Source organism: Piliocolobus tephrosceles, chromosome 4 (genome assembly GCF_002776525.5).
Source record: "Piliocolobus tephrosceles isolate RC106 chromosome 4, ASM277652v3, whole genome shotgun sequence".
Classification (NCBI taxonomy): domain Eukaryota; kingdom Metazoa; phylum Chordata; class Mammalia; order Primates; family Cercopithecidae; genus Piliocolobus; species Piliocolobus tephrosceles.
In genome coordinates, this window is record NC_045437.1 from 74,760,746 (window position 1) to 74,782,684 (window position 21,939).

At 34.9% G+C, this 21,939-nt stretch overlaps 1 protein-coding gene across 5 annotated transcripts in view; it reads right to left on the minus strand.

Moving 5' to 3' along the window:
- AP3B1 (adaptor related protein complex 3 subunit beta 1) overlaps positions 1-21,939 on the minus strand; it is a 314,641-nt gene that overhangs the window by 81,871 nt on the left and 210,831 nt on the right. For 2 of the 5 annotated variants that reach the window (XM_023214919.1, XM_023214920.1), the window contains exons 21-22: positions 16,237-16,309; positions 6,747-6,853 (exon numbers count right to left, since the gene is read on the minus strand). In XM_023214919.1, coding sequence (XP_023070687.1) covers positions 6,747-6,853; positions 16,237-16,309 — 180 coding nt within the window. The other 3 variants (XM_023214922.2, XM_023214921.1, XM_023214923.1) reach the window with 3 other exon arrangements.

The following is a 21,939-nucleotide window of genomic DNA, read 5'->3' on the forward strand; positions in this document are numbered from 1 at the left end:
ATGATAATAAACACAGCTCAGTCAAGGGTTAAAACCAGGTCTTTAGGCTCCAGATTCAATGCATTTCACAAATGTCACTCTGTCTTTCTAAATGAGTTCTTAGCATTTTAAGGTGGAACTCTAAAAGTGTCTTTCCACATAAACCCGCTGACTTGTGATTACATGTTAAAGAATCATAGATAGTATAACTCCATTATGGTATTATGGCATTTGGGGATTGCCTTGGGAGCCTTTTTTTTTTAAAGATGGAGTTTTGCTCTCATTGCTCAAGCTGGAGTGCAATGGTGCAATCTTGGCTCATTGCAACCTCCACCTCCGGGGTTTAAGCGATTCTCCTGTCTCAGCCTCCCAAGTAGCTGGGATTACAGGTGCCACCACCCCAGGCCAATTTTTTGTATTTTTAGTAGAACATGTTAGCCAAGCTGCTCTCTAACTCCTGACCTCAGGTGACCTGCCCACCTTGGCCTCCCAAAGTGTTGGGATTACAGGTGTGAGCCACCGCACCCGGCCACCTTGAGAACCTTGTAACCTAGGAAGGTCAGACTCTGATTTTTCCGTAAAAACATAATCTTAAATAGTAAGTGAATAAATATAGTTTCTTACACAACTAGTTTGAGAAGAAACAAAAAATGCAAAGGATGAGTCAAGGTTTCACGTTGATGTTTACCAGTTAAAGCAGAACATACACTAAAATAGGTAACTTTAACTGTTTTATTCACTTTAATATTTTTGTGACCCAAATATACAAAGTAATTTAAAGCACAACAGATCAAAGTTTCACTCAACGTTTCTAATACCAGAAGTGAACAAGTTATTCTTATTTCACATTTATTCTTACACACAAAATTGTCTTTTTCCCCTATTCTTTTTTCATCCCTGCAAGAAGCATACATTTTAAGGACTGATGTTTATGTGTTTGCAGGGCTTGATTTAAACTCATGATCTAATAATAATCCAGTAGAAAAAAATTTACCAAGTTAACCAGTTTGTTCACTGAAATACTATAGCAGGAACTAAAATGTTCTCTCGATGGAGCTATCTGTTGGCCAATGGCCAGTCTCTGGCAAGACTAAAACATGCTGTGTTTATAGATAGTATCTATTATCGAGTTTAAAAAACTAAAGCCTTTCCTTATAATGATAATATGTTTGTCAGGCATTATTTTTAAAAATCTCTATGTTCTGAATATATAATTCAAAGGATAGGAACAAATAGTGACTTTTTTAATTAGAAAAATATTTGGTGTGAAAAAGCAATTGCTCTTTGGGTTTCATTGTAAATATTTTGTTAATTGAAAAAATCTCATATACATAAGGAAGACAAATAACATTTACTAGAATAAATAAAAATTATAGATGGACTAGAAAGTCATCATATAAACTAAAAAATGTTTCACCTCTTTATTTTAACAAACTTACTCAAATTAACCCAGTGACATTATTTTCATTAATTCCAAATTCCATCTTAGGTTCATACACATATAGAATATCAGAGTTAAAAGGAAACCTGGAAATCTGTCTTGCTATCATTTCATAGTTGAAAAAAAAACAAATGATTTGCTCAATATCACCCAACTAATTAGTAGTGGTGATCTAGAAAGACAGATATCAGATGGGTCAATAAAAAGGAATCTGGCTGAGCGTGGTGGTTCACCTGAGCCCAGGAGTTTGAGACCAGCCTGCGCAACATGGCAAAACCCCAGCTCTACCAACAAAAATTTAAAAATCAGTCAACAAATTAGCCATATCTACCAACAAAAATATAAAAATCAGGGTGTGGTGCCAGACAGCTGTAGTCCCAGCTACTAGGGAGGCTGAGGTAGAAGGATGGCTTAAATCCAGGAAGCAGAGATTGCAGTGAGCCAAGATCGCACCACTATACTCCAACCTGAGCGACAGAGCCAGACCCAAAGAAAAGAAGAGAAAAGAAAAAGAAAGAGAGAAGGAAGAGGAAAAGGAAAAGGACCTAAACAAATAAAAAGGAATCCTCATCATTCATATATGTGCTTTCCATTTCTATTTTAAAAGTATTGCTTTTCGGGTAATAGATGTGTTACATCTTGATTAAGAGAAAATGGAAGACATTTAAAAATATGTAAAAGAAAATTAAATATAAAACATCCATAATCTCATCATTCATAAAAGCTCTTAAAATTATGATGCAGTTTCTTCTACTCTTTCAATTTCCCTGTATTTGAAAACAGTACAACTGTACAATTTTACAAAATTGAGATAATGTACATAACATTTTGTATCCCTTTTTCCACCTTACCTTATACCATATTTTATCTTATTAAAATATGTAATAAAATCTTAATAATTGTACAAAATTCCTTAAATTGTTTTTGTATACTTTTTGTAACCATCACTACTATCACTAGACATTTAGGTTTAAACAACCATGCACATAAATCTTCGTAATTCTAATTACTTCCTTAGAAGAAGAATCTAGACATGAGATTACCTGGTCAAAAGGTATACATATTTTGATGGCTTTTTATACAGATGGCCCAACTGCCATCCAGAATGATGTAATAATTTATACTTTTACCAGTGGAGCAGTGTATAATGCCTGCTTCATTGCATACCTCAGCAACAACAGATGTTGGTTTTTGTGATTTTTGCTAATGTTACAGGCAAGATGGTTCTTTAAATCTACATTTATTCATTACTACCACTGAACCTTTTTCACATATTATCATCTATATTTCCCCCTCTATGAATAATGTGTTTATATCATTTGTCCACTTTTAAAAATGTTTTATTGAAGTACAATATACATAAAGTACACATATCTTAAGTGCAAAGCTCAATGCTTTTTTTCATAAACTGAATACACCCATGTAACAGCTCCAAAAGACAGATCAAAAGACAAAACATTATCTTGTTTTTCCTTATAAGCACTAATTCTCCTAGGAGTAAGCACTATTCTGATTCGTTATATCATAAATTAATTTCTCTGGTTTTTGTCCTTTTGTTCATTTTTATAGTAATAATTTGTTTTAAAAAGTTATCATTTATTATAAATTATAAAACATCTAAACATTACAGAAAAGTACCAAAACAATCAACAAGTCATTCCGAAACCATTCCATCTAAAGCAACTGTTAACCATGGTGAACATGACACTTCTGTCCCCACTGACAGATATACAGAGAAACAGACAAATTATCCCTTAGAATGGGACTATAATCTTACTTTGAAGAAAAAGATACGGAATTAAAACCAAAAAATAAAAAACCCTCCAAAACATCAGATAAATGTTCTTTGAGTATATACAAATCATTAAGAGGTCTGTATTTCATTAAAAACAAAAACAAAAGTGGTTTCAATTTTGCATATTATTGAGTGTTTTCCTACATTGAAAAAATAATTACCATGCATCCTGTCATCATTCCTCACCTTCTAGTTTTCATTTCTTATTTTTATCATTTATACTCAATCATACGACCACAATTTTTACAGCTACTGATTCTATTACTTTGAATCACCCTTTCCTTGGTTTCAACAATCAGCAGTATCTCCACTCTTCTTTCTTTAAAGTAGAATCCATAGTAATTTTCATGTTTCAGCATATCTATGTACAGCCTTAATAGTAAGAAGAAAACACAGTTTTCTTGGGTCACACTTCATTTCCTTTATAAAGTTACACTAATGATATACATGTAATGAAAATGATAACAGGAAATATTTAGTTATTAGTACGTATCAGTTACTATTATAAACATTTCATGTTTGTTAATCATTTAATACCAACAACAATCCTATGAGGTAGGTAGCATGATCATTTTACAGATGAAAACAATGGAGGCACTGGAAGGGGAACTGACTTGCCCAAAGTCTCTAATTTGTAAACTGCAGAACTCTGATTTGAACACAGGTAGTCTGAATCAAGAACCTGTGCTTCTCACCGCTACATAATGCTTTGACGTTTGCAGCTAGGACACGACTGGAGGGAGGGACAGTAAAGGATGCTGCCAGCTTTACGGAGCTAGATGTTCGTGGCCAGGAATGCTAGATGTTCGTGGTAATGAATAGGGCAGATCCTGACGATACAGACTGTACCATGTCCCTCACAAAAGCTCTGTTTCCTACTATGAGAAAATGAAACTATTAACATTCAAATGTCTTGTTAAACATTCGTGAGGTGAAAACGTGCTTAAAATTACTTGATCCTAGAACATTTCACATAAAATACGAAGTTCTTCTTCCCTTTGGCAAGATTTTAACAGGTTCAGTTTTCCAGGAATGCAACTACTTTGGTGCAGAAAAACGGTTCAGTGTTTGGAAAATTATGTCACTGATGGCAATACCGCAACCCATAGCATTTGAGTTGCCGAACAACACACCTATATAAATCCGCACATATAGTTCTCACATTCATGAGTTCTATATATGAGTGCCAGCATCAATTAACTACTTCTAGTGTAGTCATGCTCAAACAGTTACATATCATTGAAAATATTAGTTTATTATATGTTACTTTTATTTTTTCTATTCAACTAGGACAACATGTTGACTTTAAAATTATAGATGTACTCTATAATCTATGAACTTCATTTCAGGATCCAAAAAAGCTCCTAGATTTATTGAGATCTCACAGCATTATATGGGAGTTGTAATTCTTGAGAGGTTTTCCTTATTTTCCTCTGATGTCTTCTGTCCACTTCTTTCCAAATTCAGACACATAATGAGGAAGATTAAACTCTGGTTGATTCATCTTCTTTTCTCAGTACTGTTTTGAGGGCTGGATGTGCTATCAGGAGCCATGCCATTCTGCAGCAGAATATTCAGTTTATTTCTACAGGTTCCATTTTTCAGAGTTCTAGCATTTTCTTTGTTTAAAGTTCTATTCCTGTCCTTATTTTATTGTTGCTGGTGAACTTCTGGTTGTCATTCTTTTTAGCACTACTTGTTTGATCATTTTGTTAGCTTTTGGGGAGTGAGTGTTGTGGTCCTGCTTCACTCAGCCGTGTCAACTGGCGGTTGTTTTTTGCCCAACTTTAGATGGAGTGGTTTTCTTTCCTTTGAAGAGACCATCTCAATAAACATTTTCCTTAGTATAAAAGGGTGAGTCTGTCAATTACTTTGTGATGAATGAAAATTTACTACAAGCTTTTCTAATCTCAACTGCTTTCTTCTTATAGTTAATAAAGTAGAAGAGTCTACACTCAGGTCCATTATCACATATATCACTTTGGAGAATATTCGTTAACATTTACTGAGTAATGACAACGTGTCAGTCACTGTTCTAAGAGCTTTGCATATATTATTTCATTAATCTCATAACAATCCTATGAGGTAGACAGTATTCTCATAGGAAAAGGAGGTTTAAGAGTACCAATTTGCCCACAGTCACATAGCTATTAAGTGGCAAAGCAGGGGTTTGCACCCTGGACATCTGATATCAGAGCCCAAGTTATTATTTATTCACTACCTTACTGCCAACCAAGGTTTTAGGGACCTCCTGTTCCATTCAAGGTACTAACTGTTTCACTATTGATTTTTTGATTAACACTTTTTCTTTAGAGCCTACCACAAATGCTCAATAAATATTTATTACCTGAATAAATGAAAGACTTAACTGCTTATTTTCAATGCTTCCCCCTCATATCTTTTAATGTGCCTTTTCCTTTTAGAAACAAGAACAAATTAAAATCACAAATACCATTCTTATTCATTTCTGAGTGGTTAAGAGATAATCTCATTCTATGCTTAAAGAGAACATTGTAGCTTAAAACTTTTCACCTGTACTTTCGAAGTGAGGTGACCAATGTTGAACGGAAATGCAGATAGCTTTTTTCAGTATTTCACTGCATAGCCCTGATAGCATACTTGCTTTGAAGGAGGAATTTTTTTCCATAATAACACACAAGAATTAGGCACTTCTTTCTCCCACTTTTGGCAGAAGCAGTTCTATGCTCCCAGGCAGTTCAGATGATCAGTTACATACCCTGTAGTACCCTGCCAGCCCTGAGAACCACATCTACTGAAGCTACCTGTGCCCATCAAAGCTTACTATTCTGTCTCTTAGTCTGTCAGATTTCTGACAACAAATTAACAAGAGGTCACGCATATCAACAGATTATATATCTTAGGCAGCATGCTTGATTTACAGTGAAAGGTTAGTGGATATAATATGCTAACACAATAAAAAGTTGTGGCAGCTTCAAATACCATGATAAGCTGATGGTTTTTGCATTATTTTGTGACAGGTAGGTTCTAGCCTCACTTCACATCACATTCTATAAATAACATTACAGAATAATTTTAAAGACACCAACACATGTAAATAAATGTACAAAAATAAGACAAAGAAAAAAGTTATCTTGAACTTTTAAATAAAAACAGTCATGAGTTTTTAATAGTCTATGAAAAAATAGCATGGTAGGAATAAAATGATTACGGAAACGAAAGTCTGTTAATGTAGACAACTTTTTGTGGCATAGTTCAGGTGTATGTACTGTGTCAATGTGGCGAAAAACCTTTGTATGTTACAGATATATAACAATACCAGAGAAAAACATACAGATGATAATTAAGTGTGGACAACAAGGGAAAAAAACTGAGAAGACAATGGTTTGAGTAAATTATTTAAAAAATTAAAAGGTCTTAGCTAAATTGGGCTTGTTCTTAGAGAAGAATCTGTTCAAAACTAAGAATCCACTTCAAGTATTTACATTTTAATAAAAAAGATACAATGGCAACGTAAGAAAACTGAGCTGGTGTATTTTAAAAATAACTTACACTGATGACTGAAGAGGAAGTTGACAAGTTTAAACCTTCAAGATCAGCCATCAAACTTGGAGAAAGAGCTGGTGTGGGAAGTGCAACTGGAGTGGATACTGGGTTAACTGTAAGAAAAGGCCCAAATTAGTAAATGTGCATGAACATTTAATTCAAATTATTAAAAGCAACATTTTTATTTTGTTAGTAAATCTAATTAAATTACTTTGATTAATAAATGTATGACAATTCTATTTAACATCTTGATTTAGTCAAGTTATTATCAAGTCATGGCAGTTATTAGTCTTAGCTTTCAAAACATAATGGTAAATCCTATAACAAAATAAAGATATAAATATCTTGAGTAATAGTTTGTGAAAATTTTTTCACATAACGTTATCACTAACATTTATCAACCAGTAATCTCCCTAAAAAGGTAAAGAAGCATTTTTTGTTTTCCCCAGACTATCAAAAGAATAACAATCGCTTCCAAGAGAATGCTCCAGTGGAATTAGAAGTCTTGAAAGATGTTTAAATCCTATATCTATTTTATTCTCTACTCTAATTCAGGGTCCCAGGCTACCTAATTCCCTTGTAATTATACTTTTTCAGCAAAAGCTATGTGCTAGATGGAAATGTTTGACTGATTCTAAAACTGCTATATACTTGAGAACTGATACTGTAAGTTTGGAAATCTAAAAATCCAAGTCTGATCATGTTACTTCCCTGCTTAAGACTCTTTGAAGGCTCGTAACCGCCTACAAGATAAAAGCCCAACTCCTCAATTAAGTTCACAAAGTCCTCTATGGTCTGCCCCAGTCCTGTCTAACAGCACTTCCTGTGATAACAGAAATGTTCTACATCTAATAAAGTGGCCACTAGCCACATATGTCTAACATCTTCTTGATACGTGGCTAGTATGACTAAATAAATGCATTTTAAATTTTGATTAATTTAAGTAATTACACGTGGCTTGTGGACACCATACTGGACTATTCAGGTCCAGCTTATCTCCAATTTCAGCAGTGTTACGCACTAGCTCTATGGGATAATAGTTCCCAAGATCTTGTTCTATGTGTTGGAGCCTTTTATATTCTACTCTGTTTGCCTACTTCTCTGCCTTGCCCATCTTGCAACTTTGATCTGGCAAGCTACCCTTTAAAAGGAAAACACTCTCTGGCTCACCTGCACACAGCTTATATGTGCCTTCTTTGCTCCACAGATATACCTGGACAAACCTCTATAACTGTACTTCTCATGTAATACAAATTTGTGTCTTTATATGTTTGCATTTCTGCTAGTCTGTGTGAACAGACAATAACATTACTTTTTGGTGCTTCAAAACCATTTGAATAAAATACATTAAAATGTGGTCAAGTTTTAGCTTCCAACAAGTTCTCACTCCAAAATACTATTCTAAAGGGAATAACATTTACTTAATTTGCCATTTTTTATTTTTATTTTTGGAGATAGGGTCTTGCTCTGTTGCCCAGGCTGGAGTAAAGTGGTGCAATCCCTTCCTGGGCCCAAGCAATCTCAGCCTCCTAATTACGTGCATGCCACCACACCCAGCGTTTTTTTTTTAAAGAGATAGGGTCTTCCCATGTTGCCCAGGCTGGTCTCTAACTCCTAGGCTAAGGCAATCCTCCTACTTTGGCCTCCCAAACTGCTGGGATTACAGGTGTGTGCCATGACACCCAGCTGCGACAGTAATTTTCAAAGCATCTTTTTCTCATTTCAGTCTCACAATATCCAGTGAACAAAGCAGAACAAATATTAATCCATAAAATTAACAACAAATATTTCTTCTGCAAGGTAGCAAGTGAGAGACAAAAAAGTTCAAGATCCTTAAGTAACAAAACCTAATTAAGAAAAACAGATACACATATCTGAAAAAAAAATTAAAAAGAAACAATACAGTCCATAAATGATATGGCCAAAGAAGAAAAAATTCAAAGGAAAACTAAATAAAATCTCAACATATATAATTAAAAAAGCAGCCTGGAGGTTGGATGGGGAGGTAGTGGAGCTCTTGGTCTTCCCCATGCTCACTTAGTACGGCTGAAGCACAGCTTCAAACTCCCAGGCTTCCTTAGACCCGCACTGAAAACCCCTGTAGAGTTAGTAAGTGTCACAGAGTCGGGGGAAAACAAGGATCACTGGAGATGGAGTGGAAGAGGAGGCTTCATGAATAGGAGAGAATGAAGTCCAATTTTTAAGTAAGGGTGGGATTTGAGTAAGAGGAAAGAAAGAAGCCAGTTAATTGTTGGATAACAGAATGCTATAAACAAAGGCTGGGAGGTGGGAAATAGAAAAACTAAGGGGACTGGACTTATCCTATTGACCATGGAGAACAGTCAAAAATCGATCAAACAGAGGAATGACAATGAATATGGTCCTGCAGGATGGTCAATCAGACGGCAGTACAATGCACAGACTGAAGGCAGGGTTGGGAGTATGGAAGAAGTTACAATAGTTTAGGAATGAAGTGAGGCAATGGCAATCTGAAGGCTTAGAAAGAGCATTTAATATTGAAGACACTGGAAACTGAGCCACAGGGAGACTAATATTGACAAGATCATTAAAAAAGTGAATGGTAGAACCACTATAGAATTAGAAACTGCTTCTTCTAACTTGGATCATAATATGTTGCTTTCCCATGCAACAAGTAACTTTTCAGGTAAGTTCCAAATGCATGTTTGTTCATTCCTTTGTACACCTGTCTACCCATCCACCCACCATCCATCCTTTTAAAATATTAGAATGCCCATGTAAGCAATAAAAAACTGAATAAGAAACAGCCTCTGATTTCAATGGTGGCTTGGCTAAATACTACCAAGAGACAAGAGAAGAAAATTCACACCACAAGCAAGTTCTGCTCTTTTTTTTAAAAAAGGATGGGTTTTAATATCATTTCAGAAGATGTGTGCTCTGGTATTAAAGAGATGATTATGCATCTGTTTGCAGGTATGGCGAGATGAAAGTTGGCATTGAAAGCTTATCCTAAAGTGAATTCTGAGGCTAGTTGACCGTGCTGAAGTATTTCATTAGTAATGTGTAAAAACAAAGTGACTCTATAGGGTTTTTAAAAAAATGTCGTAGTATGCAAGTTAAAATGAAGTATCATGTCCACCTGTCAAATTAGAAAAGGTAATTTTAAAATACAAAATCTAGCATTGGTGAAGGTACAAGGAATACAGCACACTCATATTGATACTGTGTAAGCTGGTACAAGCTTTCTGAAAGGCAATTTTATTTACTTATTTTTGAGAAGGAGTTTATCTGTCTCCCAGGCTGGAGTGGACTGGCATAATTACAGCTCAGTGCAGCCTTGAATTTCTGGACTCAAGTGATCCTCCTGCCTCAGTCTCCTGAGTAGCTAGTATTACAGGTGTATGCCACCATGCCCCGCTTATTTTTCTATCTTTTTGTAGAGACAGGAGTCTCACTTTGTTGTCCAGGCTGGTCTCAAACTCCCAGCGTCAAGCAATCCTCCTGTCTCAGCCTCCCATGTAGCTGGGATTACAGGCATGAGCCACCATGCCAAGCCTAGAAGTCAATTTTGGACAAACAAATTCCTCAAAGTATTTGTTCCAGCAGTACTACTCCTGGAAATTTATCTTAAGGAAACCGTTACAGAGGTATTGAAATATATATTTACAATGATGAATGTTACTTCACTAATTATGATAGCAAAAAAATGAAACCAGCTAAATTCCCAACAATAGTAAATCTGTTAAACAGAATTTGTTATAACAGGATAAAGGACAACCATGCAGTTATAAAGAACGTAGGTTTTGTTTTTGTTTTTGGAAACAGGGTCTTGCTCTGTCACTTAGGCTGGAGTGCGATGGCACAATCACAGCTCACCACAGCCTTGACCTCCTGGGCTGAAGCAATCCTCCTGCCTTGGCCTCCAAAGTGCTAGATTATAGATATGAGCCACACCACACTGGCTAAGAACATGTACTTTAAACAGAGGAGAAAGCAAGTGATAAAACAGTTTCTCAGTACAATCCAATTTGGAGGGGGGATTTGCATATGAAGAGAATCTAAACTGATATGTCAGAATGTTAACCTGGGGTGTTTGGATTACAAGTTAATTTTATTCTTTTTGTTTTAAAAACTTTCTATAAAATATCTTCTTTTCTAAAAGTAGATCTAATATAATAATTATTCAATTATTCTTCTGATCAAAGCATTGCCTTAAGATTTAAGAATAAGAAAAACTGAATATATAATGGCTTAATATGTTGTTATTGAATATGTAATTTGCTGTATCATCTGTATCACTGGCATCATCAGCACCAGCATCATTACTAACCCCAGTAATGCCCATCATGTGTCAGGCACAGTTCTAAATGCTTTTACATATATCAACTCATTTCATCCTTTGAGAATTAAATGACTCCCAAAAGTATTTGTACCATCTCAATTTTATAGACAAAGCAGCTAAAGCATGGAGAGGTTAAGTAAATTGCCCAAGATGACAGAACTAGTGAGTAACAGAGCTGGGATTGAAACTCAGCTTGCTCCACTGTCCTCTCAGCGACTCCACTCTACTGCGTTGACCACAATTCACTCAACAATGTGGTATCACATATCATAAGGCTTATTTGAAGTATGATTATTGGTGGCTGACAGAGATTTTTAAAATACTTCACCGTCACTTGTACTAACAATGTAATGACATAGGTTTACATTTCCTATAAAAGAACACTAGAATATGATGACTGATTTATGATTGTCCTACTGAGAGCACATGGTATGGGGCCCTAAAATATATTGTAATTTCCAGGAATATAAAATATGCCTGAAACATAGAAAGCATATTGATTATCTCTAAGTCTAACAAAAGACTGTTAGGTCATATATTATCCTAGAACAAATATTTTTCTCATGTATTGTTAACTGACTCCCACGAAAGAGAGTCATATAACTTAATGATCTAAAGAAACTGTAGAAGTTTTACAGTCTTAAAAAAAAATTACAAATGAATAAAATGAGACACAAAGAAACTACTAAACTGATTAAAAGCATAGGACTAATCCCTGTGCTCATGATAACATCCCCTCAACAGATACAATAGGGGAAATAGTAAGAGAAATAACCAAATTACTTTGTAATAGAGTCAGTCTATTACTAGGGTTGCTGCCTTAGAGAGAGACAATCATTAATTCTGACAGTAGCAAGCTCTTTCCCTCCTCCACACCTTTATTCTGCCTAGTATACCCTCCCCTCATGCCTCCAACTGCTTGACTAATGCTTTTTTCTTTTTTTGAGATGGAGCATCGCTCTGTCACCCAGGCTGGAGTGCAGTCGCGCGATCTTTGCTCACTGGAACCTCTGCCTTCCAGGTTTAAGCAATTCTCCTGCCACAGCCTCCCAAGTAACTGGGATTACAGGCGTGCGCCACGACACCTGCCTAATTTTTGTATTTTTAGTAGAGATGGGGTTTCACCATGTTGGCCAGGCTGGTATCAATCTCTTGGCCTCAGGTGATGTGCCCGCCTAGGCTCCCCAAAGTGCTGGTATTGCAGGTGTAAGCCACCATGCTCAGCCAACTGATGCTTTCTTAAACTCAACTCAAAAGTTAAATTTTGATGCTGCTAGGTGAATTAGGTACCTTGATACAAAACAGTATTTTGTGCATTTCTCCTCATTTCATCTATAATGAGGCAATCTAATTGCCAATTTATCTGTTTTTCCCATTACACTTTGAGCGTTCCTTGGGTAGGGACAATATTGTATTCATTTAGAAATCTCCAGTATGTAGCAGATTATAAAGATCATAGCAAGTACTCAATTAACATTTCCTGAATGAAGAAATGAATAAATTCAGTACTTGCAGTCTTCCTGGTATGTACTGTGTACCTACCAAACAACCTGTGTGGATTATGATGTGCCTCTTAGATAAAACACAGGGAATGTGTCTGGCCTTCTTTCAAGATTAATCTAATTCTCACAGTTGAGAACTAAAGCCACTGGAGAGTGACATTGTAGTGTCTGGGCAACAAACTGCATGCCATGGGCAATGGAAAACTACTGTAGGCTAATAGGAGGCATATAACGAAGTCGGCACTCTGCTTGTCTTTAAGCTCAGATCATGGTTCTTCCACAAGGATTTTGTAGTTTTTAAATTTGGGGTTAATGAAAACTCTAAAGAGGGGTTTTCATCTCCCTCTTTGTTTCTTCACTATACTATGAATCTCTGTTTTCTCTCATACACAATAGTTGCTTGTCCAGGTATCTGTGTCTCTGACTAGATTTTAGTTTTTGGAAGGGAATGACTAAATTCTATTTATCTATTATAGTACCTACCAGAGTACCTTGCACTTAGCAGACGATCCAGAAAACGTAGGCTGAACTGACTTGTTAACAAGAGTTTCAAGTGTCATTTCTGACAAATGCAGGACTATGAAAGATTTTTAAAGAAAGGAGCATTTCGGTATTAAAACCAAGGAGAAGTACTATATCCCATATTGAGTTAAAAAATGTAGGTTGGGATCGAAGTTCCCTTAAAAATTCAAAAAAACTTTCATATCAGTTCTTAAAAGCTTGATTTTTTAAAAAATTTGTGTCTCAACATATAAAAATATACTTTTTATAGAATGGAACTATAACAATTATATCATTTTATAGGTTTTTCTTTTTTTACCATAGTTGCCAGGAAATCCAACGTTGAATATAAGAAGAAAAAGTTGTAATTAGTACACTCTAGTTCTTGTAACATTTACTCTTAGTTCCTTTTTAAATGTACTTTACTGTTATTCTTTTATAAATTTAAACTTTAAAATTGTGAAGGTTACAAACATACATATGTAAGATATTCAAATGTCACAGAAAGATACAAAACATAAAATGAAAGTCTTGGCCTGGCGCAGTGGCTCAAGCCTGTAATCCCAGCACTTTGGGAGGCTGAGACGGGCGGATCACGAGGTCAGGAGATCGAGACCATCCTGGCTAACACGGTGAAACCCCGTCTCTACTAAAAAATACAAAAAACTAGCCGGGCGAGGTGGCAGGCCCCTGTAGTCCCAGCTACTTGGGAGGCTGAGGCAGGAGAATGGCGTAAACCCGGAAGGCGGAGCTTGCAGTGCTGCACTCCAACCTGGGCGACAGAGAGGCTCTGTCTCAAAAAAAAAAAAAAAAAGAAAGTCTTATTCTTGTCTGTTTCCAGGTTAGTCCTACATCACAAGATCACAAGGACACCGGAGCTAACCACTGAATAATGCCACAATGAAATTTTTATATATGCCTTTATATGTATTATTAATTCAAGAAATATTTACTGGGTGCCCACTAACTGGCAGGAGCCACTCTATACACTAGAAATAGCAGTAAGCAAGACAGACAGAGATTCAGTCCTCATGGACCTTATATCTTAGTCAGGAGAAAGAGACAATAATCAAGTACCAAAATTTTAAGGTAACGTCAGATAGTGAAAAATGCCATGAAGACAAGAATAACAGGTGAAGGTTTGTGCTATGGTCTGAGTATTTGTGTCCCTCCAAACTTCATATTGAAACCTAATCCAGACTCTGGTGGGGCCTTTAATAGGTAATTAGGTTATGGGGGTTCTACCCTCATGAATGGGCTTGGTGCCCTTATAAAAGAGATATAAGGGATAGTGTTTCTTCCTTCTGTCATATGAGGAAACAGAAGTCACTATCTTTGAAGCAGAGCTAGCCCTCACCAATTATCAAATATGCTGGCACTTTGATCTTGGACGTCCCAGCCTCCAGAACTACGAATAATTAATTTCTGCTGTTTACAAATTATCCAGTCTAAGGTATTTTGTTATGCCAGCTCAAAGGGACCAAGACAGTGTGTAAGAGTAGGTGACTTCTGAGTTGGGGAAGTAAGGATCAGCCTGCCAAATCTGGGGGAATTGTTCTCAGCAGGGGAACAGCAGTAGAAAGGCCCTTGACAGAAATGAGCCTGGTATGTGTGATAAATGCATAAAAACAAAGTAGGATGAAATGTGGATAAGAAGCAGAGAGGGATCAGATCATCCACAGTCTGAGAAACCTGGGAAAGGAGTATGGGCTTTCATCTAAATGCAAAATTAAGCCATTAAATTCAAGGGTTTAAAATAAGAAAGAAATAAGATCTGATTTTATCAGTAGTTTATCGGTAGGATAAATTTCTGGAAAAGAACTGCTATGTCGGCGGGGTGTGGTGGATCATGCCTGTAATCCCAGCACTTTGGGAGGCCGAGGCAGGCGGATCACGAGGTCAGGAGATCGAGAGCATCCTGGCTAACACAGTGAAACCCCGTCTCTACTAAAAATACAAAAAATTAGATGGGCGTGATGTGGCACGTGCCTGCAGTCCCAGCTACTCAGGAGGCTGAGGCAGGAGAATTGCCTGAATTCGGAAGGCTGAGGTTGCAGTTAGCCGAGGTAGTGCCACTGCACTCCAGCCTGGGCAACAAAGTGAGATTCCGTCTCGGCGGGTGGGGAGAACAGCTACGTGAAAGGATATGCGCAATTTAAGTTTTGATAGATATTGCTAAAATGACTACAAAGAGCTGTACCTATTTATATTCCTATCAAAAACATGTACATCTGTTTCTCCAAACATTAGCAACACTGGATGTTACCAAACCTCAAAATCTTAGCTAATATGTAAAACATGATTCAAATTTAACTCCATTTTTATATTTAGTTTCTCTGTTATTTCTCTGTATTATATATTTTAATTTCTCAATATTAAGTATATGCCATGGCTATTGGGGACAGGGCAGGTAAACAATATAAACAGAACACATCTATGACAGAATGAGATAATCTAAAACATAACTCACTCCCAGCACGGAAAAACTCTATCAAAAAATGACAGTAGTTTAATATTCATGAAATCTCACTTCTTGTCACTCTTCTCCTAGTGCAACAAAGTACCACTATCTCTCTCTCACAATGCAGGAGGATTTAACGGGAGGTGATAAATATATATACATCTCTGCACACTTGGGTGAATATATTTGTAGGATTCTGAATTCTTAAGATTTGCTGAGACAAAGATTTTTTGCAGGTAAAAGACTGATAGGTGTAGTGAAACTGGCCTCCAAAAGCTTTGTAACCTATTTTCCATTGCTACTAAAATTGTGCCAAGTGGAAGATGGTGATGTCCTTTCCATTTCCTTAATCCTCTACCTCCTTAAGTTAGATGTGTCAATCCCCATAATCCACATTTCACAATGTAGAAGTTATAAGATATGGATGACTATTTAACAAAACACATATAAATTACTAAAGCAAAAGATTTTAAATGAATTTTGTATACTTTTATTTGGCCATCTATATTTGTTCATGTGATAATAAAGTGATCTGCTGAGTAGATGAAATAAACAAATACCACTGATTTCCAAAACTTTCCTGCATTATTCATCTATAAGTCTTACACAATAAATATTGATATATTTTGGGACATGTAAATAAAAGGTACTATACAAATAAAAAATACTCTTACTAAACACAGAAGAAATATTTTAAATTATAATACTTACAATCATTCAAATCTAGAAGTGAAACATCTTTGGTAAGAGGAGTTCTACCTTGTTTTGTTTTCTTTTCTTTCTCCTATAAAATAACAAATATTTCATTTATCACATGTTCTGTTTCAAAAATCTGTGTAGTCCGTAATATTCCAAAACATTTTTTTTCTCTACTTAGTGGTATCAACAAATTGAACTTCTGTATGGTTATACAAAATGTTTTCCTGAATCAACATTTGTCTCAATTAGCATAAAGTATTTCTTACCCACTATGCAAACTCTTATTTTAAACTATTTTGTGTTAAAAAATTATAAATGTCAGAAGAAAATTTAAAGGTATATAATTATTTTATAATCTGACAACTTCTTGCTAACATAAAAACGTAAAGTGGCTCTTTGGTAGAGAGTCCACAAATATTCTCGAAAATAACTTCTAAACAGGTTTGCTTAAAAAAAAGAAATACTCAATATATGCAGAGCTCAGAGATTTTTGATGGGCTTGTGATAGGTCAGCCTTTTCTGATACAGTTTGTGACAGGCATTGTACTAGATATTTTATGTTTCTATACTGGGTTGTATCAAACTTCTTTGCCAAAGATACTCATTAAAATCTATAAATGACATTCCCAGGCTCTTTCTTTTTAGAGTTGAAAGGACTCACTCACTTGCTCTACTGTTTTGTAGACAAAATAAATATTTCAAAACATATCTGCATATAATTAGGGCTTCCCCCAGCAGATATTTGCTTATTTGGTCTACTGTACTTACAAAATGTACATATCCATGAACTAGAATACAGTGCCCCTAAGCCTGAACTGTTCACAGTTTGGTTAGAGATTGAGAAAAAATTTGTAAATCTTTTAAAAAGAAAATTGTATTAATTAAGTGCATTACAAACAACTAAAGGCCAACAAAGAGTAGGGCGTTAAATACAATTGGGTCAAAGTTTATCTTTCTAATCTATACTATTTTTTACATTAAATTTTCTCAAATCACAGACCAAAACTAAAGTTTCTACTAAAATGTTTTTGTTTATTTCATCATTCATTCATTCATTCAATAGGTATGTATAGAATTTTAAATATATATTCGATTCTGTGCCAAGCAATGGAAATAACAGCCAAGACAGATACAGTGCTGTCTTCAAGTAACTTATAATCAACCAAAATTCTATAGCTTATTGTTAATGTGCTAATAAATATTTTCGTAGTATTCATTTAGCCACAAGAAGGTACCACTGAAGCAAAATATATTTTATCACCATTTAAAGTTTACACAGTGTTAGAGCTCCTACAACAGTGCACATACATGAACAAAAGCATTACATAAAATTATACATAGGTAACATCTTAAAATAATTTAAATTTCACTTGCTTTTTCCCTTATGCTGATACTCAGAAACTTCAAGGACCACATAATAATATACATTATTAATACACTTAAAAAGGCACTAATTATCTTCTTCAAAGTAATTATTTTTATCACTGAACACTCCAAATCATCTAGTTAAGTTTTAATTTTCATTCCTTATTGAAAAACGAAAGAAATAGTATTTGCCTCTCTCTCCACTTCTCAAATGAGTAAACAATGTCTAAGATGGGGAAAAAAATAGAAGCAATGTTAGTTCTTTTTTTTTTTTTTTTTTTTTTTTTTTTTTTTTTTTTTTTTTTTTTTTATTTATTTATTCTGAAGCTAAACTTTAAAAGTCGCAAGTAAATGAAAACAAGTGCCGAATGAAAATGCCGTCTCAACTAGAATATCATTTCTGTGAAGAAAGAACATGTAACAAAAAGAGCATATCATCATGTGACTTATCAAAATGCTATGCTGAGCACAATGGGTGTAGCTTCCTATAAGCTACAATGGTGCATGACTGTCTTTATGGAACTGTAACCTCCCCACCTGAAAAATTAGAAACCTATCAAATCAAGATAAAGTTAAAGCTGAAGGCAAGTCTATACCTTATTTTCTACTTCACAGCCAAGAGTGTGTAACAATATCTATTAAATACATATCAGGTCACATATAACACAGAACAGAGCTGCATGTGAAACTGGCATAATCTCTTATTAGAGGCCTAGAACAGAGAGAAAAAAGGCTTTCAAAAGGACAGAATTTCATTGACTTTCTGAGAACAGCAAATAACCAGTGACTGAAATACAACATTAGCAATAGATAATGGTCATTTCTACTGAATTGAAAAACCCTTGCATTCTGAATCAAGGCTATAAAATGCTTCATGATGTGTTTGGTATTCCTCTTATATTAGATTTCATTTTTCATTTTAAAAAATCCATAGTAAGTTCAAAACATTTTCATACTTAAAGGCTCTACTATAAAAATAAAATTCTGAATTCTAAACAAAGAAGTTAAGAGCTCTATTCCATCAAACATTTCTCCATTTGCAATTCATCTTGGTAATAGAGACAGAACCTGGGTAAATGCATATAGGACTTGAGGCAGGAGATTTTTCTTGCTCAATGCATAATTCATGTGCTCCGCCTGCAAAGTGTGTAAAATGAGAATTTCACACCGCAGCATGAGCCATGGAGCTGCAGAGAAAAGGCAGATGAAATCATATTTTACTCTGCGATTTTATTTCTTACCCTCCCAATATTTATACAAAACCATCATTGACAAACCAAACACATTGACAGATCACCCACTGTTTCCATTGTGTTAGTACTTGAGAAGAGATCAGGCAGAAAGATAGACAATTTGTTTTTGTATATTTTTTTAAATAGAGGATTAGGTTTTTAACAGCTGAGTGACTGTATTAGACTTTTATAAGGACAACAGTAACTGATCTTAGAATCTCAGCACAAAAAATACCTAGTTTTCAATTCATCATCCTCAAATCTCCATTTTGTTTCTATGGTATTCAATTATACACCTCAACACATCAACATTTTCAAAACGCAATACAAAGTCACAGGGTTAAAAAAACTGTTTTCTATTTAATGTATTTCATTTCAAATAATAAATAAAAGATCCTGGAAATACTTATTAACCTCCAAATAATACAAACAAAAATATGTAACAATGTACCTGAAAAGATTTTTTAATGTATTATGCACGTTCATTTTCATGCTGATTTAAAAAAAAGGCAAGTAACAAAAAAGACCTGACACGACAAGTATCAAATATGCATCCTAAGAGGAAACCACTGTAAAGAGGTTTGAAATTTGAAACTGTAAACTAGGATAAGCAGTATGTAAAGTTTGTCAAAGCCATACTGTGCTTTGAAATCAACAAGAAATCAAAGCTAATTTGTAGCCTCACAGGACAAGATATTTGCATGAAATATTTTCAATTAGAATTATCAACCAAGGATAACTTCATGACTTTCTTTCATTCAAGTTAACTGACAAATATGATTTCAAAAATATGAGGCTCACACTTAAACTCATACTTTTAAACCAAAGTACACTGCTGGTAAATTGAGACTTCTTTATGAGTTAAAAAGAAGTGTAGCCCACTAAAACCCATCTTTCCTATTAGAGTGCGCCTACTTCAATAGGAAAGCCTGCTTAATCCAAATCCACTTCATTTTAAAGGTCTCAAGTGCAATTGAATAACATGTTTGTTTTAGAGAACTTAAAACATAAATGAAATTGGGAAAGACATAAACTGAGAGGCAAGGCTTTGCAATATAACAGTAAAACCCAATATTCTCCAATATTTATAGAAGTTATATAATTGCAACATACAAAAATAGTTGTAAAAACATAATTAAAACTTGTGTATTTTTCAAACAGAACATAACACCAGTCAAAAAATAGTTCCTTTCACTCTTATTCATGATTTATTTCACACCACATGCCAAATTTACTTTATCCCCAAGAATCTTTCAAATAAAAGAGCTTTATTTCCAAAATCTTTTATTAAGGTAAATCTTAATATTTACTGACATTCAGACACCAGTCACAATACTAGTGACTGATCCTTAGAGCACCTAAGAGATTCACTCAGTTTCTTTGCACCTCCCAAAAGGAATCAGCAAAGTTTTGAGACACAAATATAACCCGAGATAAAAATAACTGACAAGAGCAACTCAAACACTGCTAGGTATCTATAGTTGGTACTATTTTCTTCACAGCTAGTATGTACCTTAATCTTAGTTTTAATTCAAATACTGAAATGCTTTTAATATTAAGTATTATTAAGTGCAAGTATATTAAATACTTTATATTTATTTCACATTGGTAGATTATTATGCTTCATATAGTTTATGTAATTAAAATGTTTATATATAAGGAAAATACATAAAATGTACTCACAATAAATTACAATCATAAAGTTTTTATCATTTTAATCATAGATTATCTAAATCTTTAGCAATTAGTACACAGACACTATAGATATAACTAGAATACTGCATCGTGAATAAGGTGCAAATAGTGGACTAACAACGTAGCTGAAATAACTATGGTGTGGAGGAGCACTCTAATATACTGGGTAGTTATAAGAACACTGAAGCCTAGGTTTCATGAAGGATAAAAATCCTGGAAATGTAAAAGCATCATTTTAAATAAATTTTTTCACCATCTGTTCACATAATTTTAACTACAAGCAGAATATAACTTAATTATATTGGTCAAAAAGAGGATAAAGTGATATAAATGTGAATCTCTTCCTGATACAATGTGGTCTACATTACTGAGTTTTCTCTCCACTCTTTCACATAAAAAAATTTTTCCCTTTACATTGTGTAAAGTATATGAAATCACATAAAATAAGGAATTACTAAAAGTAATTTTATTACAGGTGTTATTTGGAACAAAAGAATTACTTCATTGAAATGACTATACTAAAAATATTTCTCAATTAAATATATTTCAAAAAATAACACCTACACATAAAATACGCTTATCCATCAACATAATTATAACAACAAAATTTTCTCCGGTCATTACTGAAAACATCTGACCTCAAATGAGGACATATTCCAATCAATAACACAAACAAACAAACATGGCACCTGAATGTGTGACTACAGTTTTGTGCCTCATGAATATGCTGGGGTATTTTAAGAACGTAAATAATCCCCTTGTGGTTCTCACCCTTTTGACCGTCCCATTCATATGAGTGATACCCCATCATCAGTAACATTTTTCATTCCTTGCAGCCATTCTCAACTAGGAGAAGTGGAGGGTCACAGTGATATGAGGCTACTTTCTCCCTTGCTTTTATTTTCTGTAGTAAATGATGGAAAAAGAAAGAACAAAGGCATAGAAATAGGAAGGGATACAAAGTGTTAACAGAACCACAAATATTCCACTGGGATTAGAATTTCGTGTGTGTGGCTGGGCACAGTTGCCGATGCCTGTAATCCCAGCACTTTGGGAGGCTGAGGTGGGTGGATCACTTGAGCCCAGGAGTTCGAGACCAGCCTGGGCAATATGGAGAAATCCCTCTCTATTAAAAATACAAAAAATTAGCCAAGCATGGTATTGCATGCCTGTAGTCCCAGCTACCCAGGCGGCTGAGGTGGGAGGATCATCTGAGACTCAGAGGTCGAGGCTGCAGAGAGCTGGGATCATGCCACTGCATCTAGCTTGGGTGACAGAGCAAGACTCTGAAAAAAAAAAAAAAAAGAAGAAGAAGAAGAAAGAAAAGAAAAGAAAGAGAGAGAGAAAGAAAGAAAGAGAAGAGAAAAGGAAAAGAAAAAAGAAAAGAAAAGAAAAGAAAAGAAAAGAAAAGAAAAGAAAAGAA